A 19,556-nucleotide genomic window follows, 5' to 3' on the forward strand; every position below is an offset into this window, starting at 1 on the left:
CCCAGAGACCAGCTCGTTGGTAACCATTCACATCTCACGAGAGACAAAAAGACAGAAAAAAAAAGTCTGGGGTACAGCACGCGGCCAACAAATACAAGCCCCCCAGACCACCTGGAAGATGGTGTGAACTGTGGATGTGGATGCCGTGGATGGCAACATGTCTCTGGATGGTGAGTGGTTGCACAGCCGCCTTCTTCGTTCGTTCGGCGGGCGTCCTCCGGGGAAAGCGTAACTGACAGGGCAAGCGAGGGGGTAGAGGGGGGAATCTGAAACATCGCCAGACTTTAGGGCAAAACATCGTGGTCCGCAAAAACTGCCTGGTAAAAAAATCCCATGGGTCCAACGTTCCTTGATGTTGAAATTGCAAGAAACGTCGTCTCCTGAAATCTGTTGGTTGGTCACAGAGATTCGTGAGCGGCTCCATCATTCAGCAGTCCAGAACATCTTCCATGTCTTGGCAGTTGTCGGAGGGAAAGCTCCAGCTTGACATGGCTCTACAACTTTACAAAATTGACCTCGATCATTCAAAAAAGTTGTCGTGCAGTCTCAGAAACACAAAAGCTAATGCCGAGAAAGAGAAGAAACGAGCTTCTTCGATCTCCAGCCGCCGAAGAGCACGAGATTCCTGCAGAGAATGGAACCCTGCATGCAAGTCACCTCACGGTTGCACCTGTCGGCGGTGGATATGCAGGTGATGATCGCACGGCAATGGCGACGGCGCTTAACATTTTTGCTTTTTGCTTCCTCGAGAAAAGAAACGCGAATGACTTTGCGACGTCGAACTGCGGTCCGGCAGTTGACTAGGTACCTTTGTACGACTGGAAAGACACCGAATTTCATGACCGCTTCCCGCCATCCAAATGCAGAATGGAAAACATGATAGGCCTCCGAAACGCCAGTCGATGGCAGCCCCCGGTTCCTCAACGTCAACGACAAAGGTTGAATGGGCTTTGCACCGATAGAGGTAGGAGTGGGATGGTTGTTTCCTGGAACTGCAAACGTCAAAAAACGCTGATGGCTCCTCTGGTATCTCGTCGTTCGTTTTCGATTCTCCCAGACCAGACGCTCGGGTCCAACCCGAAAGCCGGGACATCGGCATGACATGCTCTGAGTGACCCAAACATTCGCATTCCCATTCCCATTCCGTGACTCCCGTCGCCGTTTGTCCCGAAGGACGGACGTTCTTGTGTCTCGCCTTGTGTTTGGCCCTATTTATATCCATGCAGATCGTTGTGATTTTGGAGTGCATCATCGCGCTCGACTCGGAGTTGGCGGGTACTGTGTTACCATTCATCGATGATCGATCGCCGGGCCGACTTCGTTTGTTAACTTGCTCATGCTAGCATAACACACCCGAAGCTCGAAAAACCAAAATAGGTAGCATAAAGTTGATAATTCACTGTCGATATTCTTTCTTGCCGCCAGCTGTCGACACCATACATCAAACATCGAACGTCCCCCCAAGTCCCAACAAAATGGAGTTGGAACCGCACAGTCAAAGTTCCAGAACACGGAGATTACGTGGATGTGTGGGGGGTACGGAATACGAGACTCCAAATCTACGGACCGGCCGGGGATGCTCCTGGCCCAGCTGAAGAACTTCTGGAAGCGCTGCGTCCCCCCTGAAATGCGGAGTCTCAGCTGTCCCGTCTCGGCGTCGGCGCACGGTATGGGGTACGGGATCCGGAGTGCACGGACACGGTACGGACTACGGACGGGCGGGACACGGATGACCGGGCGGGTCAGCGGGGCTGCAAGACTGACACTGGATTTGGACGGAGAAAACTTTTATTGAGAATGGCTATACAATTAGGATAGTCTGATGCTGGCTTGTTTGTTAGTTCGGTACGCATGGTTTACTGGACGATATTTTTCTTGAATTATCCTGAAGCTTACAGGTATATAATGAATCGATAAGTTCAGCTCCAAGGGCCATTAACAAGATTCAATGAGGCATGACCAAGTTCGGAAAAGATATATTCAAGGTATGCTTTTTCGATAAAGCGAAACGGATCATCTGGAGATCAAATGGCCTAGAGAAGTTGGCCAGAGGTCTCGGGCTAACAAACAAACCAGCATTCGACCTTAGGGACAAGCCAACCCAAGACTTGAAGTGATGTTGACAGTTCGTATATCCAGGCTAACACGAGCATTCACGTCGACTTTAATGCTGCATATACCAATATGACCAAAAATACGGCATGATGAGCCAATTCATAACATCATTACCCTACCTCTCTACCAACTATAACTTCCACGGCCGTCCTTCCTATTTCGCACCCTTCCCAAACAGCGCCTCCCTAACATCATACCCATACTCCACCTTTCCATGCCAATAATTGACCGTATCAACCTTGGTAATCCTCCACGCCTCATCCAGCGCATCCACCACCTCCTGGGGCAACGGTCCCTTTTCCAGATCCGTCAAGTTGTTATCCAACTGATCGATGCTGCTAACACCAATAATCACACCATCATTCCCATCCGTAACCTTCAGCGCAGAGTGATGCACCACCCACCTGAGCGCCGTCTCGATCATCGTGAGTTTAGCCTTCTCAATCGCTTGCTCAACCACTTGCAGCGCGCGGAAGGTCGACTCCTTGAAGTATCGTCCGCGGTACATGGCGCCCATCTTGTTGACGTCCGAGAAGCGGCCTGACTCGGGTACGATGTCGGCCGACTTGATCTTGCCGGAGAAAAGGCCGCCGGCGAGAGGGTTGTAGACGACGATGTCGAGGCCGTAGCGCCTGCAAGCCAGAACGAGCTCGGTTTCGAGAGAGCGCGTGATGGCGTTGTACATGCCTTGGTAGATGGTCGGCACAACCCAGTTGTTGTACTTGCATGTCATGACGATCTCGGCGACTTCGAAGGACGTAAAGTTGGAGATGCCAAAGCGGACGAATTTTCCGGCCTTGTGGAGGTCGTTGATGGCCGAGAGGGTTTCGGCGAAGGGGGTTTTGCGGTCCTTTTTACGTGTCTCTGTCAGCTTGCTTTCCTCTACCAGCTTCCGGCATGGCTAGGAAAGGGACAGGAAGGGAAGGGAAACCTACAGCAGCATGCAAATACAAAATATCAATGACATCCGTCCCCAGTTCCTTCAAGCTGATCTCCGCGCTTTCGAGGACCTTTTCACGGATGTTATCTCCTCCGTTGCTAGGATAAATAATCTTGGTAGCCAACGTCAAGCCGCGGTCCTTCCACCCGACCTCGCGAGTAAAGGCTTCCTGCTTGCCGCCGATGTATATCCGCGCCGTGTCGACTTCGTTGTAGCCCCGCGACTGGAAGAGGTCGAGGACCTTGCCGAACTCCGGGACGGTGGTGACGCGCGCGCCCGTCTCGGTGTCGGTGCCGAAGGTCATGAGACCTAGGATCACGCGGGGCTTGGGGGATTGGGCGATGAGAGGCATGGTGGCGGTTTTTGCTCGGGGTCTGGATAGGTAGATGGGTTGATTAGATGTTTGACTTATAAAGCAATGGCTCTGGGAACGGCAGGTGGTGATGTTTATGTGGTGTTTTGTTGACATGGAAACACCACACCCTGCGTGAGGGGCTGTGTGGGGGACCACCAAACGGCAGCGCGGAGTCAAGTGGTTTAACCCCGCCTGTCTCCGAGCTCTGATGACAAATGCGACAAATTGACTCACCTGTGGTAGAGTGACACAGAGTAAATTGGAAAGGTCTCAAAGTGCGAAGCTGTGGAAGATGATGTTCAGGAGGGGTAAATATCGGACCCCATGACGCCATCACCAAGTGCCGGCTCACAGGTTCGAAATGCGGGATAGCGCAGACCGGGACCCGCTTTGAGCCGTCCCGGTCCCGATTCCGGCAAGCCCGGCAACTAACTGCGGGACGTCCCAAGACCAACGGGCGGGCCGGGGCAGTGTGGACTGTGGACTCCGGATTTGTCTCGTCCGAAGTTCGACTTCATCCGGGTTTTTGACTTTCGCTCAAAAACACCAACCTGAATGTCACGACAACTAACCTCCTATCTTGAACCTCTGCCACTTCGCAAACGGCATTCGTGATTTAGCACGTCATGCGCTACAATACCCTGAATTTCTCTGCACTTTAGCGTCAAACCACAAACTTACATGCCTTAGGGAAGGTGCTTTTGTCTCGACTTCGTCATCGCCCACCAAGTGTTCGTTCTTTGGGTGCCTGATTCAGCTGGAGGACTGGCATTCCTCTCGGGTTCTTTCCCTTCCATCAAACTAATTCAGCACCATTAATTTTTCCCGTTGGTTTTAACCATGGTCTCAAAGCACACACGATGGATTGTGCCGACAACAATAACAACAGCAATGGCCACATCACGACGTTGTCCTACCGTACGTGTAATATCGCTAAGACCCTAGACCGGCGACCCTTCCAGACATCCCTCTTGACAATCTCTCTCAATGGTTGTCAATCAGCCGTCTTTTCCCGTATCGGAGTCTATTATCGCAAGGCTACGCCAAAGGCCCTCGCTGAGGCAGGCCACACGAACCGGATATGGGCGTCAATAGGCAGCTGATACTGACCAGACATCAATACAGCCACCATGAATGTTTATATGACGCGGCGATTGGGCAGTCATTCCCGTGGCTGCTAGGCGGGTGCTTCAGCTGAACATTAGAGTTCTTCGTCAGACGTTTATATGAGCCACTGCTGGGGTCCGAACCAGTTTTGAGAACAATCACCGCGGAACCAGCAAAGATCGCCTCCCAGTATGCCTTAGGAGCGCCTTGTGACGAACCGTTACAAGCACAGGAGTATTATCGCTGGGATAGAACAATAGAGTAAGAGAGTAGTAGCCGAAAGGTACTGGTAGATTGTGATAGCTATTGCTTGCTGAAGATCCGGTAACAAGAGGCCTGGGGAGGCCTTCTTTTATACCGGCCTTCCTGGACCCGATATACTGGACCCGTGGACCCGATCCTTCGTCTCGGGTCCTCCCTTTGGGTCATTTAGTCTAGCCTACATAGGATTCTCTGATTGGATCGTAACACGCCTCTCTCGCGAGAGGTCTACAGACTGTGCATCTTTTGTCGAGAACTTGAGCCAAGCTCGGCACCATGTCCGTCTCTTGAGGCTGGCTCCGCAACCTCATGCCGGGACTCACTGGGAAGGACCAGGGAAGATGCTCCTCTATCAGATGCCGACGAATCTTTACTCAGGTGGTTGCAGACACAACCAAGCTCGCTCTGCAAGCGGTGCACCGCCTATGATCCGATAAGCGTGTTCAAGTTCGCACAGCCTCCCGACACTTATGATTTCAACAGACAGTGGCAGCCTGGAGGCTTACATACAGGACTTGCGTCTTCATGCACTCAAATTGGGAGAGCTTAGACACCTAAAACTGGCCGCATCTTGCCCGTTTTGTCGTCTCATTTACCGCATTCTGCCATCAACAAATTTGCCTCCCAACTTCAAAGGCGTAAGCATCGTTCCTTTCAAGGCTTGCCATCGCTTCCCCAATCTTTGCCTCCATAAACTCCTTCGATGTTTGCAATGGAATAGTAAGTGGAATCGCAATCCCATTCTGTTCCTGTCGCTGTTCGGGGGCAGCAGCTCACATAAATTCCCGGTATAGACAGATGTATTGAGGCATCGTCGTGCCCTCGCATTCGTCGACGTCGTTACGGACTATACTACGCGGTATTTATCTTACGATTCTGACTCTCTGGCGGCCTGTGAAGGCATACTGTCGGCGCTTAAGAGGCGCATGTTCGCCTCCGGATTTGATTGCGGCCTCCCATTGCGAGATTTACCAATCACTCTTGGATGGACTCACGTTCCGGACTCATGGTATTATGGAAAGGCTTTATACCACGGGCGTCAAGCGCCCAAGCGGCGTAACGAAACTCGTGGTTTTCCTTTCCGGAGTTGGTGCGGCTGGGAAGGCAATGTGCAGTTCTCTGACCTCTCGCTGCTTGCCCCTCAGGTACCCGGAAAGAAGGACATGCTCAGTGACCTGACACCGCAGTTCGTCTCCATCCAAGAAGAGGGTTACGACGGGCCGTACCATATGTACATACCTGATGCCACATATAGAGTGGCACTCACTGTCAAAACATGGCTGGTCAACCTGGAAGTGCGCACTGATGTTTTCAGTGAGGCGTTTACCTACGAGCTAGGTCGGGATGCAAAGAGGGTTCCCCTAGGAATGGTCAGGGAGAGAGCTCTTCCGTCTGTTCAAAATGCCGTGCCTACGGGCAAATATTCCTGCTTGTTTATAGAGAGGCAGAAGAGAAGAAAGGGAAGAAATGCGCGTTACACTGCGGAAACTGTTCATATGATTGTTCTGGATTGGGAAGGGGAGGTCGCCACGAGAAGGACGTCTATCACTTTGTTTGCCGATTCTGGGTTCATGGTTGCACGACCGAAGCAGAAATTGGTCCATCTTCAATGAAGGCGTTTACGGGACACTTCCTGAAACTACCTGCATTTGAGGATTAAAGCGCCCCAGAATAGCCGCTCGCGCAGTAACGGCTACTCAGCGTGTTAGGTGCTCGCAAATACCAGGGGCAGCGGACAAAGTTCAACAGCAGATATTCGCCATCTCAGCATCTCTTCCCTCTACTTTGCCAGGTTCATCCGTTTTGTCCCTTTCTCCTCTCAACCATCGCGCACATCTTCGTCGCTAGAATGTTTTCAGCCACAATCATGCCGCCGAGACAGACCAATCCGCTTTTGGTGTTCCGTCAGCCGCCAAAATCCCCCAGGCAGCAATGCTTATGGCGATCGGATATTGGGCAGCCAGCAGTCAGTTGTAGGCACGGCACAGCTGAAGACCAAATCTTCCACGCTGCCTACTTTAACAGGAGCTTCGTTACTCGATCAAGCATTCGCAGGAACTAATTTCTTCAATGGCATCCGGGGACTCCAGATTGTGCATCTTTTGCCGGAAGCTTGAGCCGACCTCAATGCCATGTCCCCTCGTCCACGAATCCCAAGATGAAGCGAAACAATCAGGACGTTTCGGACGAGAGGAGCAGTTCAATGAGCTTTGTCCACTCTCTAACAATGATGAGAAGCTCCTGCACCAACTTCAAGACAAACCTAGCTCTCTTTGCAACCGATGCGCCGACTACGACCCGCTTAAGGCCTTTGAGCTCGCTGAACCTCTTCCCTCAGGCCTACTTCCGGAGGACGACGATGGATTTAGAGTGTATCTTGCGCGCCTCAAGATCTACGAGCTGGATCTAGGTGAACTCGGATCCCTCCACCTATCCGCCTCCTGTCCCTTCTGCCGGCTCATCTACCGCATCATGCCCACCGAAGGAATACGGCCCGACACTAAAGGCATGAGGCTCATCCCCTACCGCGCCTACGTTCGACATACCGGTTGGGAGTACCTTCCTGAGAAGACAAGGGCTGAAAGTGCCATGTTCCTGGGCTTGCGCCATCTCAGTCACATCGTCCATGGCATCCGAGCCCCTTTGCTCTTCTCTGATGACGAACCCGGTGTCGGAAGCCCGGAAATGACAGGTCCGGCTATCTGTCTAGCTACCGAAGACACCTTTCCTGGCCGGCAAGAGTACAACGGGCGGTTGGTCGAGCCCTATGTCGACTTTGGGTTCGCCAAGAATGGCCTCGATGTGTGCTGGAAGAACCACAAGGAGTATTGCATCTCCACAAGACCCAAGGAACTATTCACGACCAAGATGATCGATGTCCATGAGCGCAAGGTGGTTCCTTACCCGGAAGGATGCGAGTATGTGGCCTTGAGCTACACCTGGGGCGGCGTCATGGTGGAGGAAGAAGCTCTGGACAAGAATACCCTGCCGCAGACTATCAAGGATTCCATCACCGTTACCAAGAAGCTTGGGAAGCGGTATCTCTGGGTACGTAGTACCGGCCCCCAACCATTTGAGCTTGGAGCTCAACCAGCTGACATCTGACAATCATTCCAGGTCGACGCCCTCTGCGTCAACCAGAAACCCTGGAAAACACTGTCTGATAAAGAAAAGGCCGAGAAGACCCAACAGCTCGCCATGATGGACCTCATCTACCAATGCGCCGCCGTAACCCTTATCGCCCTCTCTGGCCAAAACTCCAACGCCGGTCTGTGCGGAGTTACCCGTCCCCGCGAGATGCAGCTCCAAGAGACCATCAACGGCCGGAAGCTGTTCACCATCCCCGCTGTAGTCGAAGACGAAATGGCCGCATCGGCATGGGATACCCGCGCCTGGACTTTCCAAGAGGGTATGCTGTCTAAACGATCCCTCTTTTTCTCGGACAAACAACTCGGCATCTCGTGTCAGCGATTTGGAGCACCAGACGCCTATGATCCGAGCTGCTACGGACACTTGTCCAACAGGCCTATGGATTCTTTCAGGCAGTTGATGAATGGGTTTAACCTGACTGACACCAAGGTCAGTTCCCTTTCCTCCCCTTTCTCTTCCCCTTCCCCTTACTTTCCATGCATCCAAGCTGACAATGGACGGGCAGATCTCTGTCACCAACCCCCAACGAACCCTCCTCTACACCGGCTTAATAATGGACTACACCCATCGCCAAATGTCCAGGTCCTCTGACTCCCTCAACGCCTGCCTCGGGCTACTCTCCGCACTCCAGCGCCGCCTCTTCCCCTCGGGGTTCGAATGGGGTCTTCCCCTCCGGGAACTTCCTCTCACCATAGGCTGGTCGCATGACTGGCAATTCCCCGAGCCCAAGCTGCTTCACAAAGACTCCCCGCCATGGGACATTGCCCGCCCCCAAAGACGCGAAGGGTTCCCATCGTGGAGCTGGTGCGGCTGGGAAGGACACGTCACGTTCGGACAGACTTCTTTGCAAGATGGCTCGCTCGTGAATGCCAGAAATATAAGAGGAGGGAGGGATGTGAAGAGTGACATGGTTCCTGAGTTCATCGGCTGCGAAGGGAAGAGACTTACCCTCAACGGTTATGTCTGCAAGTTTTATATTCGCACTGAACCGTTTAGCGAAGCATTCTTCAAGAAGCCGGAGAAGGATGAGGAAGAACCGTTTGGGATTGTGTCGGAGAGGAATTTCCCGCATCCGTATACGTTGAAGACGGGAGAGTATGAGTGCTTGGTTGTGGAGAGGTTGAGGCATATGCAGGGGCAGGAGGGGAGGTTCGTGAAGGATACGGTGTATCTGGTTGTGCTAGATTGGGTTACAAGCCAAGATGGAAGGGGAGAGGTGGCAGAGAGGCGAACGTTTGTTACGGTGCAGAGTGATGTTGAGTTTAAAAAGGTTGAGATGGTGAAGAGGGTGGTGCATTTGGAGTAATGCCGGTGGGGGCTAAGGTGCTTTTATTCCCTTCGGTGTTGGGCTTGCCAGGTGCGGCAAAGAGAGCTGGTCGGTCAAACCACCACGTTTTCGGGAACCCCGTGAATGACCGCAACATGTGGTGCTTGAGTGGCACACTGGTGACTGAGTGGTGGTTTCCGAGGTTCAGCTCTATGCCAATGTTGGTGTTCCTCCCGCGCACACGTTATCGTCAGAGAGTCGTGAGGTCATCTTGAAGCCGCCCCACCGGCTAAACCTGCCGGATATTGCATTGTATTATGTGTTCCATTTTTAACGACTGCCGAACCGGACCCCTCATGTTCGGACTCCGGGTATAACATGCATACCTCCAATTCCGTTATCGCTTATATCTTCCCCATCCTCCGCAGGATCTCTTCCAACCACAACTCACCAGATCAACAGTCACCATACCATCATCAAAATGCCTTTCCCATACAAGACCGTTCTCATCACCGGTGCCACCTCGGGCATCGGCCAGGCCCTCGCTGAGCGCATGATCGCAAGCGGCGTCTTCGTCATCGCCGTTGGTCGCCGCAAGGAACGCCTCGACGACCTTGTCAAAAAGCACGGTTCCGACAAGGTCGCCGCCGAACCCTTCGATATCTCCGACCTCTCCGCCCTTCCGAACTGGGTTAAGCAGTACGTTGTCTCCCCCATCTTCTATCCGTCTCACCTCACTAACACCCAACAGCATCACAACCACCTACCCCAAGCTGGACTCCATCGTCCTCAACGCCGGCCTCCAAAAGACCTTGTTGTTCACTAAGCCCGAAACAATTGACCTAGCCGCCCATTCCACCGAGCTCACAACCAATTACCTCTCCCCCCTGCATCTAATCACCCTCTTCCTCCCGCACCTCATCTCCCTCTCCCCCCAGCCCACATCCATAATCGTGGTCTCCTCCTGCCTCTCTCTCATCCCCCTTCCCCGCTGCGCCAACTATTGCGCAACCAAAGCCGCCACGCACTCTCTCGTCTGGTCTCTCCGCGCGCAACTTACCGGCCCAGAAGCAGAGCACACGAAACACATCAAGGTCATCGAGATCTTGCCTCCGGCCGTAAAGACGGAGTTGCATAAGATCCAGAAGGATCTGGTAGAGCAGGGGCAGGGCGATTTTGGTATGGAGCTGGATGAGTTTGCTGATTTCACTTGGGGAGAGCTGGAGAAGGGGGATGGCCCGGATGGGAGGGATGAGATTACGGTTAAGGAGACTAGGGAGTGGGTGGAGATGGACCATAAGCGGAGAGGGGTGTTTGAGGGGTATGTGAGGGGTTGTAGGGAGGGGGGGATGAAGTTTTAGGTTGGCTGAGGTGTGAAGACGAGGGCCGGGGCTGGATATTGGAGTTGCAGAGAGATGAGTACCTTTAGGTACCTGATATGCCGATATTATGAAGGATGGGTTGTTTGTGGACTGGATGATAGCGGCACTGCTGTATGGGGAGAAATGGGGGGAGGAATTCTAGCGTTTGAACTTTGTAAGAAACAGGAAAGGAAGCAGGAAAGGAAGCAGGAAAGGAAGCAGGAAAGGAAGCAGGAAAGGAAGCAGGAAAGGAAGCAGGAAAGGAAGCAGGAAAGGAAGCAGGAAAGGAAGCAGGAAAGACGGAGGAAAGAAGCGATTGCAAGAGAGTTAGAGCCAAAAAAAAAACCAGTGGTACTTTACACTGGATCTTATGCAAGTGATTTGAAGGCCCGTCCGCTAGACACTCGACGTTGGGGAATTCAAGAAAGAGAGGGAAGTTTGGAATAAGATCCAAGTCGGTATTCCTGTCTTTGGAGAAAAGAAATGGACGGCTTTCAAGGTGCCGGGTACCTAACTGCACACTGGTGCCGCTCAGCTTGTATCGACCGTCTCGTCCATGACTTCCACTTCATGCCTCCTGAGAAATAATCGCATCATGTGCACTCGAATGACCGGGACCTTCGTCTTCGTCTTCGCCTGACCAAATGGTCACCTTGCTCTCACTCTTCACATGCACCGTGCACCCCTTCTCCGAGTCCGCGGCTGTGACCGTCACCAACGCCGGATAATCCAGCGCGAAAGTCCCGGTGCCGTAAGTGCTTATCGCCATGCTGGGGGTTGCATGGCCACGCCGAGTGACGCTCAGCGAGGCGTCGCCGTAGACGGAAATCTTGGTGTGACAAGGGCAATGTTCTGGGCTTGGAACAGTAGTTCAATTCAGCTATTAAACTACTTTGGTCTCGAAGGCCTTGTTGAATCATTTCAAGCCTTTCATCCAGGCTGGGCTTCCTGGCCTTCTTATGCCAAAGCCTTCCTTCCTTCTGATAGGTACGTAAATCTTCCTATCGGCCTAATCTGGCCGCAAGGTCACAAGGCATCTATCTAGTGTAAGGTAAATTGGACAGCGGTTGGGGAAAGTACCTGAGATATCTTGAAGGGACCATGGTCCGTCTTACCTGTGACAAGGGCAGGTTTCTGAGCTTGGGACAAATAGTTCAATTCCGCTGATAAACTACTTTGGTCTCGAAGGGCTTGTTGGTCCTTTCAACCTCTAGGGGAAGGCTGGGTTTCAAGGCCTTCTTATGCCCAAAGGGAAACGGTACCTATCTAGTACGTACGGGTCCTTGTCACCTGAGGCTCCAAGGCACCCAGCGATCTGCATACATGTAGGTCTTTCTCGTATGACACCAGGAGTGTAGCATATGTCCGTGTGATACCAGGAGTGTGGCATATGTCCGTGTGACACTAGCTTCCCCTTTTTCAAGGCTCACCTCGAGCCGAACATGTGTTCATTCTGCTGGTGGGATCTCGTGGAGGAATTAGTTTGTCAGGACGTTGGGGTCTCGTGACTTGTCAGGATGTCTGGCGTGGAAGGCGATGACTTCTGTCTTTTGCTTCATCAGTGAAGAAGTGCTTCCATAGTTCCCATGTCAAGTTCTTGGCTCCTTCCTATCCTCGCCACTTCATTCGATACTTAACCTTGCCTTCGACTGTCAAAGAGTCCAGTATTTTCTCAACCTCATAGTCTTCTGACTCTGCTGGGGCTGCCTCTCGCAGGACCTGGTCAGGGTCAGGGGCTACCTGATTGCCAGCGCGATAGGGTTCCAGGAGCGAGACGTGGAAGGAATCATGGATGCGCCAGACTTTGGGTAAGGTAATGTCACACGGACATATGCCACACTCCTGGTGTCATACGGACATATGCCACACTTCTGGTGTCATACGAGAAAGACCTACAGGTATGCAGATCGCTAGGTGCCTTGGAGCCTCAGGTGACAAGGACCCGTACGTACTGGATACGTACCGTTTCTCTTTGGCATAAGAAGGCCTTGAAGCCCAGCCTTCCCCTAGAGGTTGAGAGGATTAACAAGGCCTTCGAGACCAAAGTAGTTTATTAGCTGAATTGAACTATTGTTCCAAGCCCAGAACACTGCCCTTGTCACAGGTGTTGATATCGAAATTGGGTCAGATTAGAGTGTTTTTAGCAGATGTGTATGTGCTTCAGCGGGGCAACTAGATGTACATATAAGGTACGAAACCCAACTGACGCGATGGTTTCCAATGATTTTTCTCCTCGAGAACAGTCTAGACGCAAGCGGGACGTTCTCGTGATTCGCCCTCCATATTACAAAACAATAACACGATGCTCAATGTCCTAAGAGCTTTTCATATTTCGATAGGGAAAACAATGCAGTACACACCGGCCTCTATAATGTCTAAATTGCAGGTTTATATGCTTTGTCGTCCATGAATGATGCTTCCCGGGTGTTCTGCACATCTGGAAGAAGGTTCGTTGCTAGATGAACGTGGTTGCCCGCAACCACGTTGAGGCTCCGAGGAACTGAGTGTCACTTATAGAGGTAACTCGAAGACGAAAGTTGGTGCAATGTTGGAGGACTATGTCATATTGTTAGCGGAACTACTCGAGAATGAAGATCTTCACAGGGCCTTACGTGATATAATGCCCTAAGGCTTGCTAGGACCAGCAGGCTTTGGACCAGGTGGCTTCTCGTAAGCTCCGCGCTTTCCATTGCGGCAGATACTAGTGGTGGTCTTGGATGTCTGCATGGTGTTGATTCTAGCGTGCAAGTTTGGTCGATGACAGTGCTCTTTGGGCTAATAAGGAGATGAAGGGATAATCCGGGAATGGGAAAGAACCGACCAGCGGTTGGGGGTTAAATGTGGGTTGATGAAGAAGGGAAGGAGTGGAAAGGAAAGTTGGAAAGAACAAATGACTGCGTAAAAGAGAAAGAAGGCACCCGGTGCCGAACGAAGAATGGAAGGGAAGAGAACGAAACTGGAACGCAGATGGAAGAAAGCGTTGAGAGAGAGAGAAACAACGACGTAGTTCTTATAAAGACACTGTTTTACCACGCAGAACCGGGAGTCCGGGACTCAAGCCGGAGAAAGGTCCATGTTCAAACAAAGTGCTTCGGGGTCTCCGGTAAACAATGCATGTCGTTTCGAAGCAATTGAGCCATTCTCCTATGAAGTGGACATCTGCGTTATCTTCAATGGAAGATTTTGAATGCCAAGCATGCGATGTCTCAACCCAAAGATTGAGCAAGCTTCCAGAATAGTTCCAAAGTGACCGCTCATCGGGAAGGTAAGACACAGAACAAAGAAACCATGTGTTTTGGCCACCACGTGTATGCAAGCCTCATATCCCCGACGGTGGCTGGATCGACGAGCTGAATGAAGGTAATAACGTGGGACTGGGATATGGGTTCTTGCTTGTCTTCGTACCATGTGTTTAAGACGCAGCGTTTTCTTTGACCGTTGCGAGACAGAGCTGTGCTTTGAGCATTTTTGTTTTTCATGCCAGCAATCTTGACTCGCTGCATGTGTTGAGTGTTGATCTTTTAAGTTCGAACCGACCCCGTTTCTATAACTTCTCCGTGGAATATCTCTGGTGTTCATCCTTGAAGTCACCTGTGCTGTCCGTGGAGGCATTCGATGCATGGCTTGTAGCTTGCAGGTCGCCTGGCATTTGGACGGTTCTAGACTCCAGTGAAAGTACATCGGAGAACTCAATAGCCCCGGCAGACATTTGCCAGTCCAGTGTCTTTAGCTTCAATTCACCGAGCTTGGGTCCTTAGACGGAAGATCACAACAATGAACCTCTCGTGTCTGGATTGTACTCGAAGATGTAACGACTTTTCCCTTCTACTACAGATCATCGTGTGTGCTTTGGTTTCCAATTATATAACCGTGATACCACCCGTAGTGTAGAGGTATGCTCATACCACAACACCCACGCTTCGTCTAAAGGACAAAAACCCAACACATCTCCCAGCGCGGCCCTCAGCCTTTACGCCGCGAGCATCACCATCATGTGCATCATATACCTCCATGGAGACATTACCTTCCTGTGCGGTCACTTCCGCCACTACCCGCAGGAACATCTTTACAACGAGGTCTGTCCATTCGAGCCAGAATGCCTGATCAATGTGTCTTTCGTACCTCGACAATACAACCACAGAACCGGTCCCCGGCCTCCGATCCCCTTTCCTTGCCCGGATTGCATCCACAGAGAGTTGTACACAGCCATTCCAGCTGCTGGAGTAGCAGAAATTACCACCTGGGTACCGCAGAGGGGGGCGGAGCAGTCAGTCCGACAGCCAGCTCATCAGCCACTTCGAGGGCAATTTAGTCCAGTCCCCCAAGAGAGGAGATTTACCCTCATCCATCACAAACCGGGGACACGGTCGCCGATATGGGTACTAGAACCAATACCAGTACAGCAACAGCCAGTCCAACAACAGCCACATGCAGCACCACAAGCACCACCTACCCCTTTACGGCACATACAAGGGGTAACTATCCCAGTCCCAGTCCCGGTCAAGGAGGAGGAAGAAGAAGAAGAAGAAGAAGAAGCAAGCAGATATAGAGGTAGTAAAAAAATTCTCCAAGAACCTCAAGATATAAGGAACGACGTGCGCATTATACTGGAACAAGAGATCAGAGCCCTGCTGCTACATGCAGGACAAGGAGAAGGAGCCGGAGTACATGTACAGCCAAACACAGAAAGGCAGATGATAACAGAGGATGAGCTGAAGGCGAAGGCAAAGACGCTCGTCCTGGACAAGATTAGAGAGGTGGTAAGCATAGAGGCGCGGAGGATATACGCTCATGCTCGACGGGTTGTAGAGGAGGATATGGATGGGGTTATGGATAAGGTAAGGGCGGGGGTTGAAGATGATGAAGATGAAGAGGTGGTGAAGGAGGTGGGCGAAGTGCAACAAGAAGTGAGGGTAAAGACCGAGCCAGACTCAGAGTAGACGGGACCCAGGACTGCGTCTGCATATGGAGAGTTCTTACGTTATGAAACCGCCGGGTAAGGTGTTACGCGGCTTATGCCCTTAATTTGTAGATGAGCGAGATGGTTTGGTCACTTCCGCCCATCAGTGACAGAAAGCGATAGTTCGTCGTGTCAGCTCTTATAGGTACACTAGAAGTAGTTATGTACCTCTAGTTGGTTCGACAATAATGTTACAAAATCCACCTGCATGCATCAGCCATCAGGTCCAAGAGTTTCCTACTATCTGCCAATGCATGCTCGATGCCCTTCTTGCTTCCTCCGCCTCGTCCTCATCTTCCCAGTTCTAACTGCCATTTGTCGCTTGTGTGTGGTGATGATCTTGACCCCTTAAGTCAATCCTCCGATATCTGACAACAGGATTGAATCTGTCATGGGGTTCGTCGTACTCAACCACAAGGTATCTATCCTCTCCAATGACTCTGGAAACGTTACAATATCCTCTTGCAAAAACCGAAGGAATTGCTGATCTTCCTTGGGTGTACACACAAGTTTACCGCGGGCTTGAGCATCAGCGCGATCCCGGAGGTAATGAATGGGGATGGCGAGATGCCTCAGCTTTGCCATCTCCGACAAGCACGACAGGATACCGTCCCTGGTGCCCGAACCAAACCGCGCCTGTTGACGGCGGGCAAAATGGCCAAGGATGTCAGAAATAAAGCAGGGGAGGTGTTGGCCAGTTCCATTCATCTCGAGCTGCTCCAGGGTATCCCTGAACTTGAGCAGAAGGTCGTTCAAGTTGTGGGTTTCCGAGCCCGTCGTGATGACTTCGAACCCGTTACAGAATCGGACCGTCTTCAGCCCGGTGGTGATGACGCTCACCCAGTGAAGCAGATCGTCGATGTTGACTTGGCGACAGGCGTCTAACATGGGCTCGGCCAAATAAGCGGTAGAGCCGATGAGTGTGAGATGCTCAATGGTGGAAGGGCATTTATCAAGCTTATTTTGGGGCGGGATGAGGCTGTGAAATCCCAGCTCGGTGCGGTAGTCGATTGTAAATATGGTGAGCAAAGGGCGGTCTTGGAGTAACCTCATGTAGGCCCGGCTGTTTCCTTTGAGGCACCAGAATGCCCATGGTTCTGCATGTTTTGGAGACGACCAATGGCTGCAATGCAGATGGAAGGCCCTCGGTGATGGGCAGAACTGAAGAATAGCGTGCAGAACCTCCGCGATGAGGATGGGGATATCCAGGTTTTGTCATGTGGAAACGGGATCGCTGGTTGGCGGTATCATATGTTGGAGCTCGTGGAAGTAACGGCCGTTCTGAAGCCCATGACAGGAATGACTGAAGATACCTATGGGGCCGAGTATGCTGGCAAAGGAATTCCAACGGAATCGTTCCATCATACGCCGGTCTTTCTCCATGTCGGGATTGCGTACCGAGATCGCAAAGAGACATCGTATGTAGCCCCTGATCTCTTGTGACTTGAGCAAGGTCCGGAGGAGTTTGAAGTACTCGATCGGATCCCCAACGATGACGACGGCAAAGAGTGCGCGCGCAAGTCCCGCGAAACGAGCGAAAGGGCACACAGATTGTCATACACGGGCTGAAAACCCAGTTGTCGCTTCTTGCCCCGTGCCGAAAACGGGTTTCACTGGTAGGTATGTCCGCCGAGGAAGGTGTCAGCACGGGGATTCAGGGTGTAGTTGCGTTTGTCGTAGAGATCAAAGTCACAGAGGTCCCGGGCAATCTGTTCCTTCAGCTCAAAGGGAAGGCGCTGGATGGGCGCCTTGGAGCGGGGCCATGAAGAAGCCATGGCGATGAATGTTTACTTTCTTTGTTGTTGTTATTTTTAACGTCTACTTCCGCCTCCCGTAGGCATGAGACGTGATGAATGTTTACTTTAAGTCAAGGCAGAGGTATCGTGCAAATACGCAGCCCTTTAGCCAATGGAAGGACCTATGAATGCATCATCTTACAATGGGTACACATTGTAGACGGTCACACAGGCGTCTCGTCATTTCTTTGAGAGCTGGGAGGGCGTGAGTGATAATTTACCTTCTAATTTCCAACTGAGGAACTGAGGACAAGCCGGTCGTCTAGAGGTACCACCCAAACAAGGAAAGGGAAGGTGCGCTCGAGCTTACAGCGCCTGGTCGTGGTGCTCTTGCGTGTAGCGGGAAGTTGTGAGTGTTGTAAGCAAGGTGTTGGTAGTTTCCATAAAAACCTGAGGTCAGGATGGCGAGCGATCTTTGCTCAGTCTCGGCTTGTTTATGAAAAAAAGTGGATATGGAAAGGCCAAAATGGACAGTGGTTGCCACAGGGACGAAGAGTTCCTCTTACAGAAGAAGATAGTAAGGCGAAATAAACGAGTTCTAGCTTGCGACGGGCAGGGGCCGCTCAAAGAAGGAACCCTAGAGGCATACTATGACGGCAGGCACGAAGGTGCAAGTAGTCGTGAAAACAAACTGAACATAGACCGTCCAGTACGCGTCACCGTAACGGTGTAACCATGTACGCAGGAAATGCGGTTACAATACTCTGTAAAAGGGATTTCAAGTGTCGGGTTCTTGGTTTTCACACACGCCAGCTTCTTGCACCGCACCTTCTTCCTAGAGGTATCCTCTCACGATCACGCTCCTCACTTCCAGGACCGTGTCTGGTAGCTCACTGTCTGGGTGCCTGGTATTCAACTTCCCGGGTATCACCAGCCGAACTTGAGGAGACCAAGTTCCCCGCAAGAGCCCAGCAGCTCCCTTGCTCGGAGTGAATTTCGTGCCGAATAGCGACCCGCGGCCGTCGAAATCGAGTTCTTTCAGCGAAGTGTCGGTACTTCAGGAGAATGGTGTTCCAGTTCCAGCGCTGCGCTTGGTAGTCGCTGGCGGTATGGCCGAGCTTGTAGGCTTTCTAGGTTGCAGACTTCGTTCAGCCATTGGCCTAGTACGTATAAGCTTATCGCTTGGTCGTGCAGGATTTCGATACCAGGGTGGCCGATCAAAGAGAGGTGGGTGATGCTGGAGGGCAGGCGGTACTTGGGTGGAAGCAAAAGCGGCGTGGAGAGCAGCGGCCCCGGTCCCGGTTCAGGGATTACATGAAGGTGCAGCGGAGTTCCGCCATCTCCGTCTGGTCCAGACTTGGTCAGCGTGCGGGAATCAACTGTAAGCGTGGCCAGAGCGGGGTTGCATTTGAAGAAGCCTTGTCCAAGAGAGATGGGCAGGCTGATTGGCAAGAAGCGGTGGCGGTATGCGAAGGGTCGGGCTGGCGTGACTGCTGCTGAAGCCTGAAGAGGAAATGGAAGGCTCGGAGCTGAGGGCGTAGTTGGATAATGGCTTTGAGGACTTCAGCCAGAAGCCAAGGGAAGAATTTGTGTGCCCGTATGATCATAGGCACGTCAAACTTCCACTTGCGCTGCTAAGCCCTCTGGGCCATGATCCCCATTCTTCGCTTGCCCAAGAGGTATAGCTGCCGAGTCGATCCCACCACACGAGTAGGGCTGGCTGAGAGGCTGGGATGGCTGGAAGACTCCTCAGATTGTCTGACTGTTTATGTTTTTCTTAATGAAGGCCGTCCAGCGAAGATTCCAAGATACCATCAAGCGGTCTCGAACGGTATCGGGGGCAAGCACATCGATATCTGGATAGTCGGTGATTGCCGTTTTCTCGTCCTTGATGAAAACGGGAGTGAACAAGTGGAGGTAATCTCTCCAGCAGGGTTGCTGGAGGAGCTCCTGGAGGAAGGCATCATTGATTTCGCGTGACGAAACTGGGGCAAGACTATTGATATGATTCCACCTCTGGTTTCAAGCGAAGAGTGCGGAGGAGCCAGAAGAAGGAGACGAGGTTTGGAAGGGCCACAACTCTGAACAGGGCACGTTGTGCCGAGGTCCTGAAATCCTTGGAGACCACGGATAGTGCTCGGAGATCATTGCAAGCCTCCGTGTTGGTACGCTTTGTGTTTGGCATCAGAGAATGTTTGGTCCAGGTACTTAGGCGTCGTCCTGGGAGCGGGCCAGGTCCGGACGGGATTGAACCTGATCCCGATCGTGATGAGCCTCAAACCCCACAAAGTTACAGATGCGGTC

The 19,556-nt window shown here is 52.0% G+C and overlaps 4 protein-coding genes across 4 annotated transcripts; 2 read left to right on the plus strand and 2 right to left on the minus strand.

The window, feature by feature from the left end:
- Positions 1–1,913: 1,913 nt before the first annotated feature.
- Positions 1,914–3,531, minus strand: SMAC4_09251 (uncharacterized protein). The gene is made up of 2 exons (XM_003343992.3): positions 3,051–3,531; positions 1,914–2,965 (listed from the first exon to the last, which is right to left on the minus strand). Exons 1-2 carry the CDS (start codon positions 3,522–3,524, stop codon positions 2,270–2,272), a joined length of 1,170 nt encoding a protein of 389 aa, XP_003344040.2. The 5' UTR covers positions 3,525–3,531; the 3' UTR covers positions 1,914–2,269.
- A 1,420-nt stretch (positions 3,532–4,951) lies between these two features.
- Positions 4,952–9,471, plus strand: SMAC4_09252 (uncharacterized protein). The gene is made up of 4 exons (XM_003343993.2): positions 4,952–5,498; positions 5,573–7,826; positions 7,896–8,357; positions 8,434–9,471. Exons 2-4 carry the CDS (start codon positions 6,849–6,851, stop codon positions 9,232–9,234), a joined length of 2,241 nt encoding a protein of 746 aa, XP_003344041.2. The 5' UTR covers positions 4,952–5,498; positions 5,573–6,848; the 3' UTR covers positions 9,235–9,471.
- Positions 9,472–9,646: 175 nt separating this feature from the next.
- SMAC4_09253 (uncharacterized protein) lies at positions 9,647–10,956 on the plus strand. Its single transcript, XM_066090922.1, has 2 exons — positions 9,647–9,894; positions 9,947–10,956. Exons 1-2 carry the CDS (start codon positions 9,677–9,679, stop codon positions 10,554–10,556), a joined length of 828 nt encoding a protein of 275 aa, XP_065945973.1. The 5' UTR covers positions 9,647–9,676; the 3' UTR covers positions 10,557–10,956.
- A 4,908-nt stretch (positions 10,957–15,864) lies between these two features.
- SMAC4_09471 (uncharacterized protein) lies at positions 15,865–19,276 on the minus strand (the record flags this gene model as incomplete). Its single annotated transcript, XM_003349044.2, has 2 exons — positions 17,131–19,276; positions 15,865–16,579 (listed from the first exon to the last, which is right to left on the minus strand). Exons 1-2 carry the CDS (start codon positions 17,289–17,291, stop codon positions 15,865–15,867), a joined length of 876 nt encoding a protein of 291 aa, XP_003349092.1. The 5' UTR covers positions 17,292–19,276.
- Positions 19,277–19,556: the final 280 nt, after the last annotated feature.

The sequence above is a fragment of the Sordaria macrospora genome, chromosome 2 (assembly GCF_033870435.1).
Source record: "Sordaria macrospora chromosome 2, complete sequence".
In the NCBI taxonomy this organism is placed as follows: domain Eukaryota; kingdom Fungi; phylum Ascomycota; class Sordariomycetes; order Sordariales; family Sordariaceae; genus Sordaria; species Sordaria macrospora.

What these genes read in the sequence shown, in the direction of transcription:
- SMAC4_09252 (XM_003343993.2), top strand. Translation starts at nt 6,849, where the DNA reads ATGGCATCCGGGGACTCCAGATTGTGCATCTTTTGCCGGAAGCTTGAG. An exon ending in TTGGGAAGCGGTATCTCTGG is followed by an intron (nt 7,827 to 7,895) that starts GTACGTAGTACC and finishes CAATCATTCCAG; the next exon opens with GTCGACGCCCTCTGCGTCAA. An exon ending in TTAACCTGACTGACACCAAG is followed by an intron (nt 8,358 to 8,433) that starts GTCAGTTCCCTT and finishes ATGGACGGGCAG; the next exon opens with ATCTCTGTCACCAACCCCCA.
- SMAC4_09253 (XM_066090922.1), top strand. Translation starts at nt 9,677, where the DNA reads ATGCCTTTCCCATACAAGACCGTTCTCATCACCGGTGCCACCTCGGGC. An exon ending in CTTCCGAACTGGGTTAAGCA is followed by an intron (nt 9,895 to 9,946) that starts GTACGTTGTCTC and finishes AACACCCAACAG; the next exon opens with CATCACAACCACCTACCCCA.
- SMAC4_09251 (XM_003343992.3), bottom strand. Translation starts at nt 3,524, where the DNA reads ATGTCAACAAAACACCACATAAACATCACCACCTGCCGTTCCCAGAGC. An exon ending in TTTTGTATTTGCATGCTGCT is followed by an intron (nt 2,966 to 3,050) that starts GTAGGTTTCCCT and finishes ACACGTAAAAAG; the next exon opens with GACCGCAAAACCCCCTTCGC.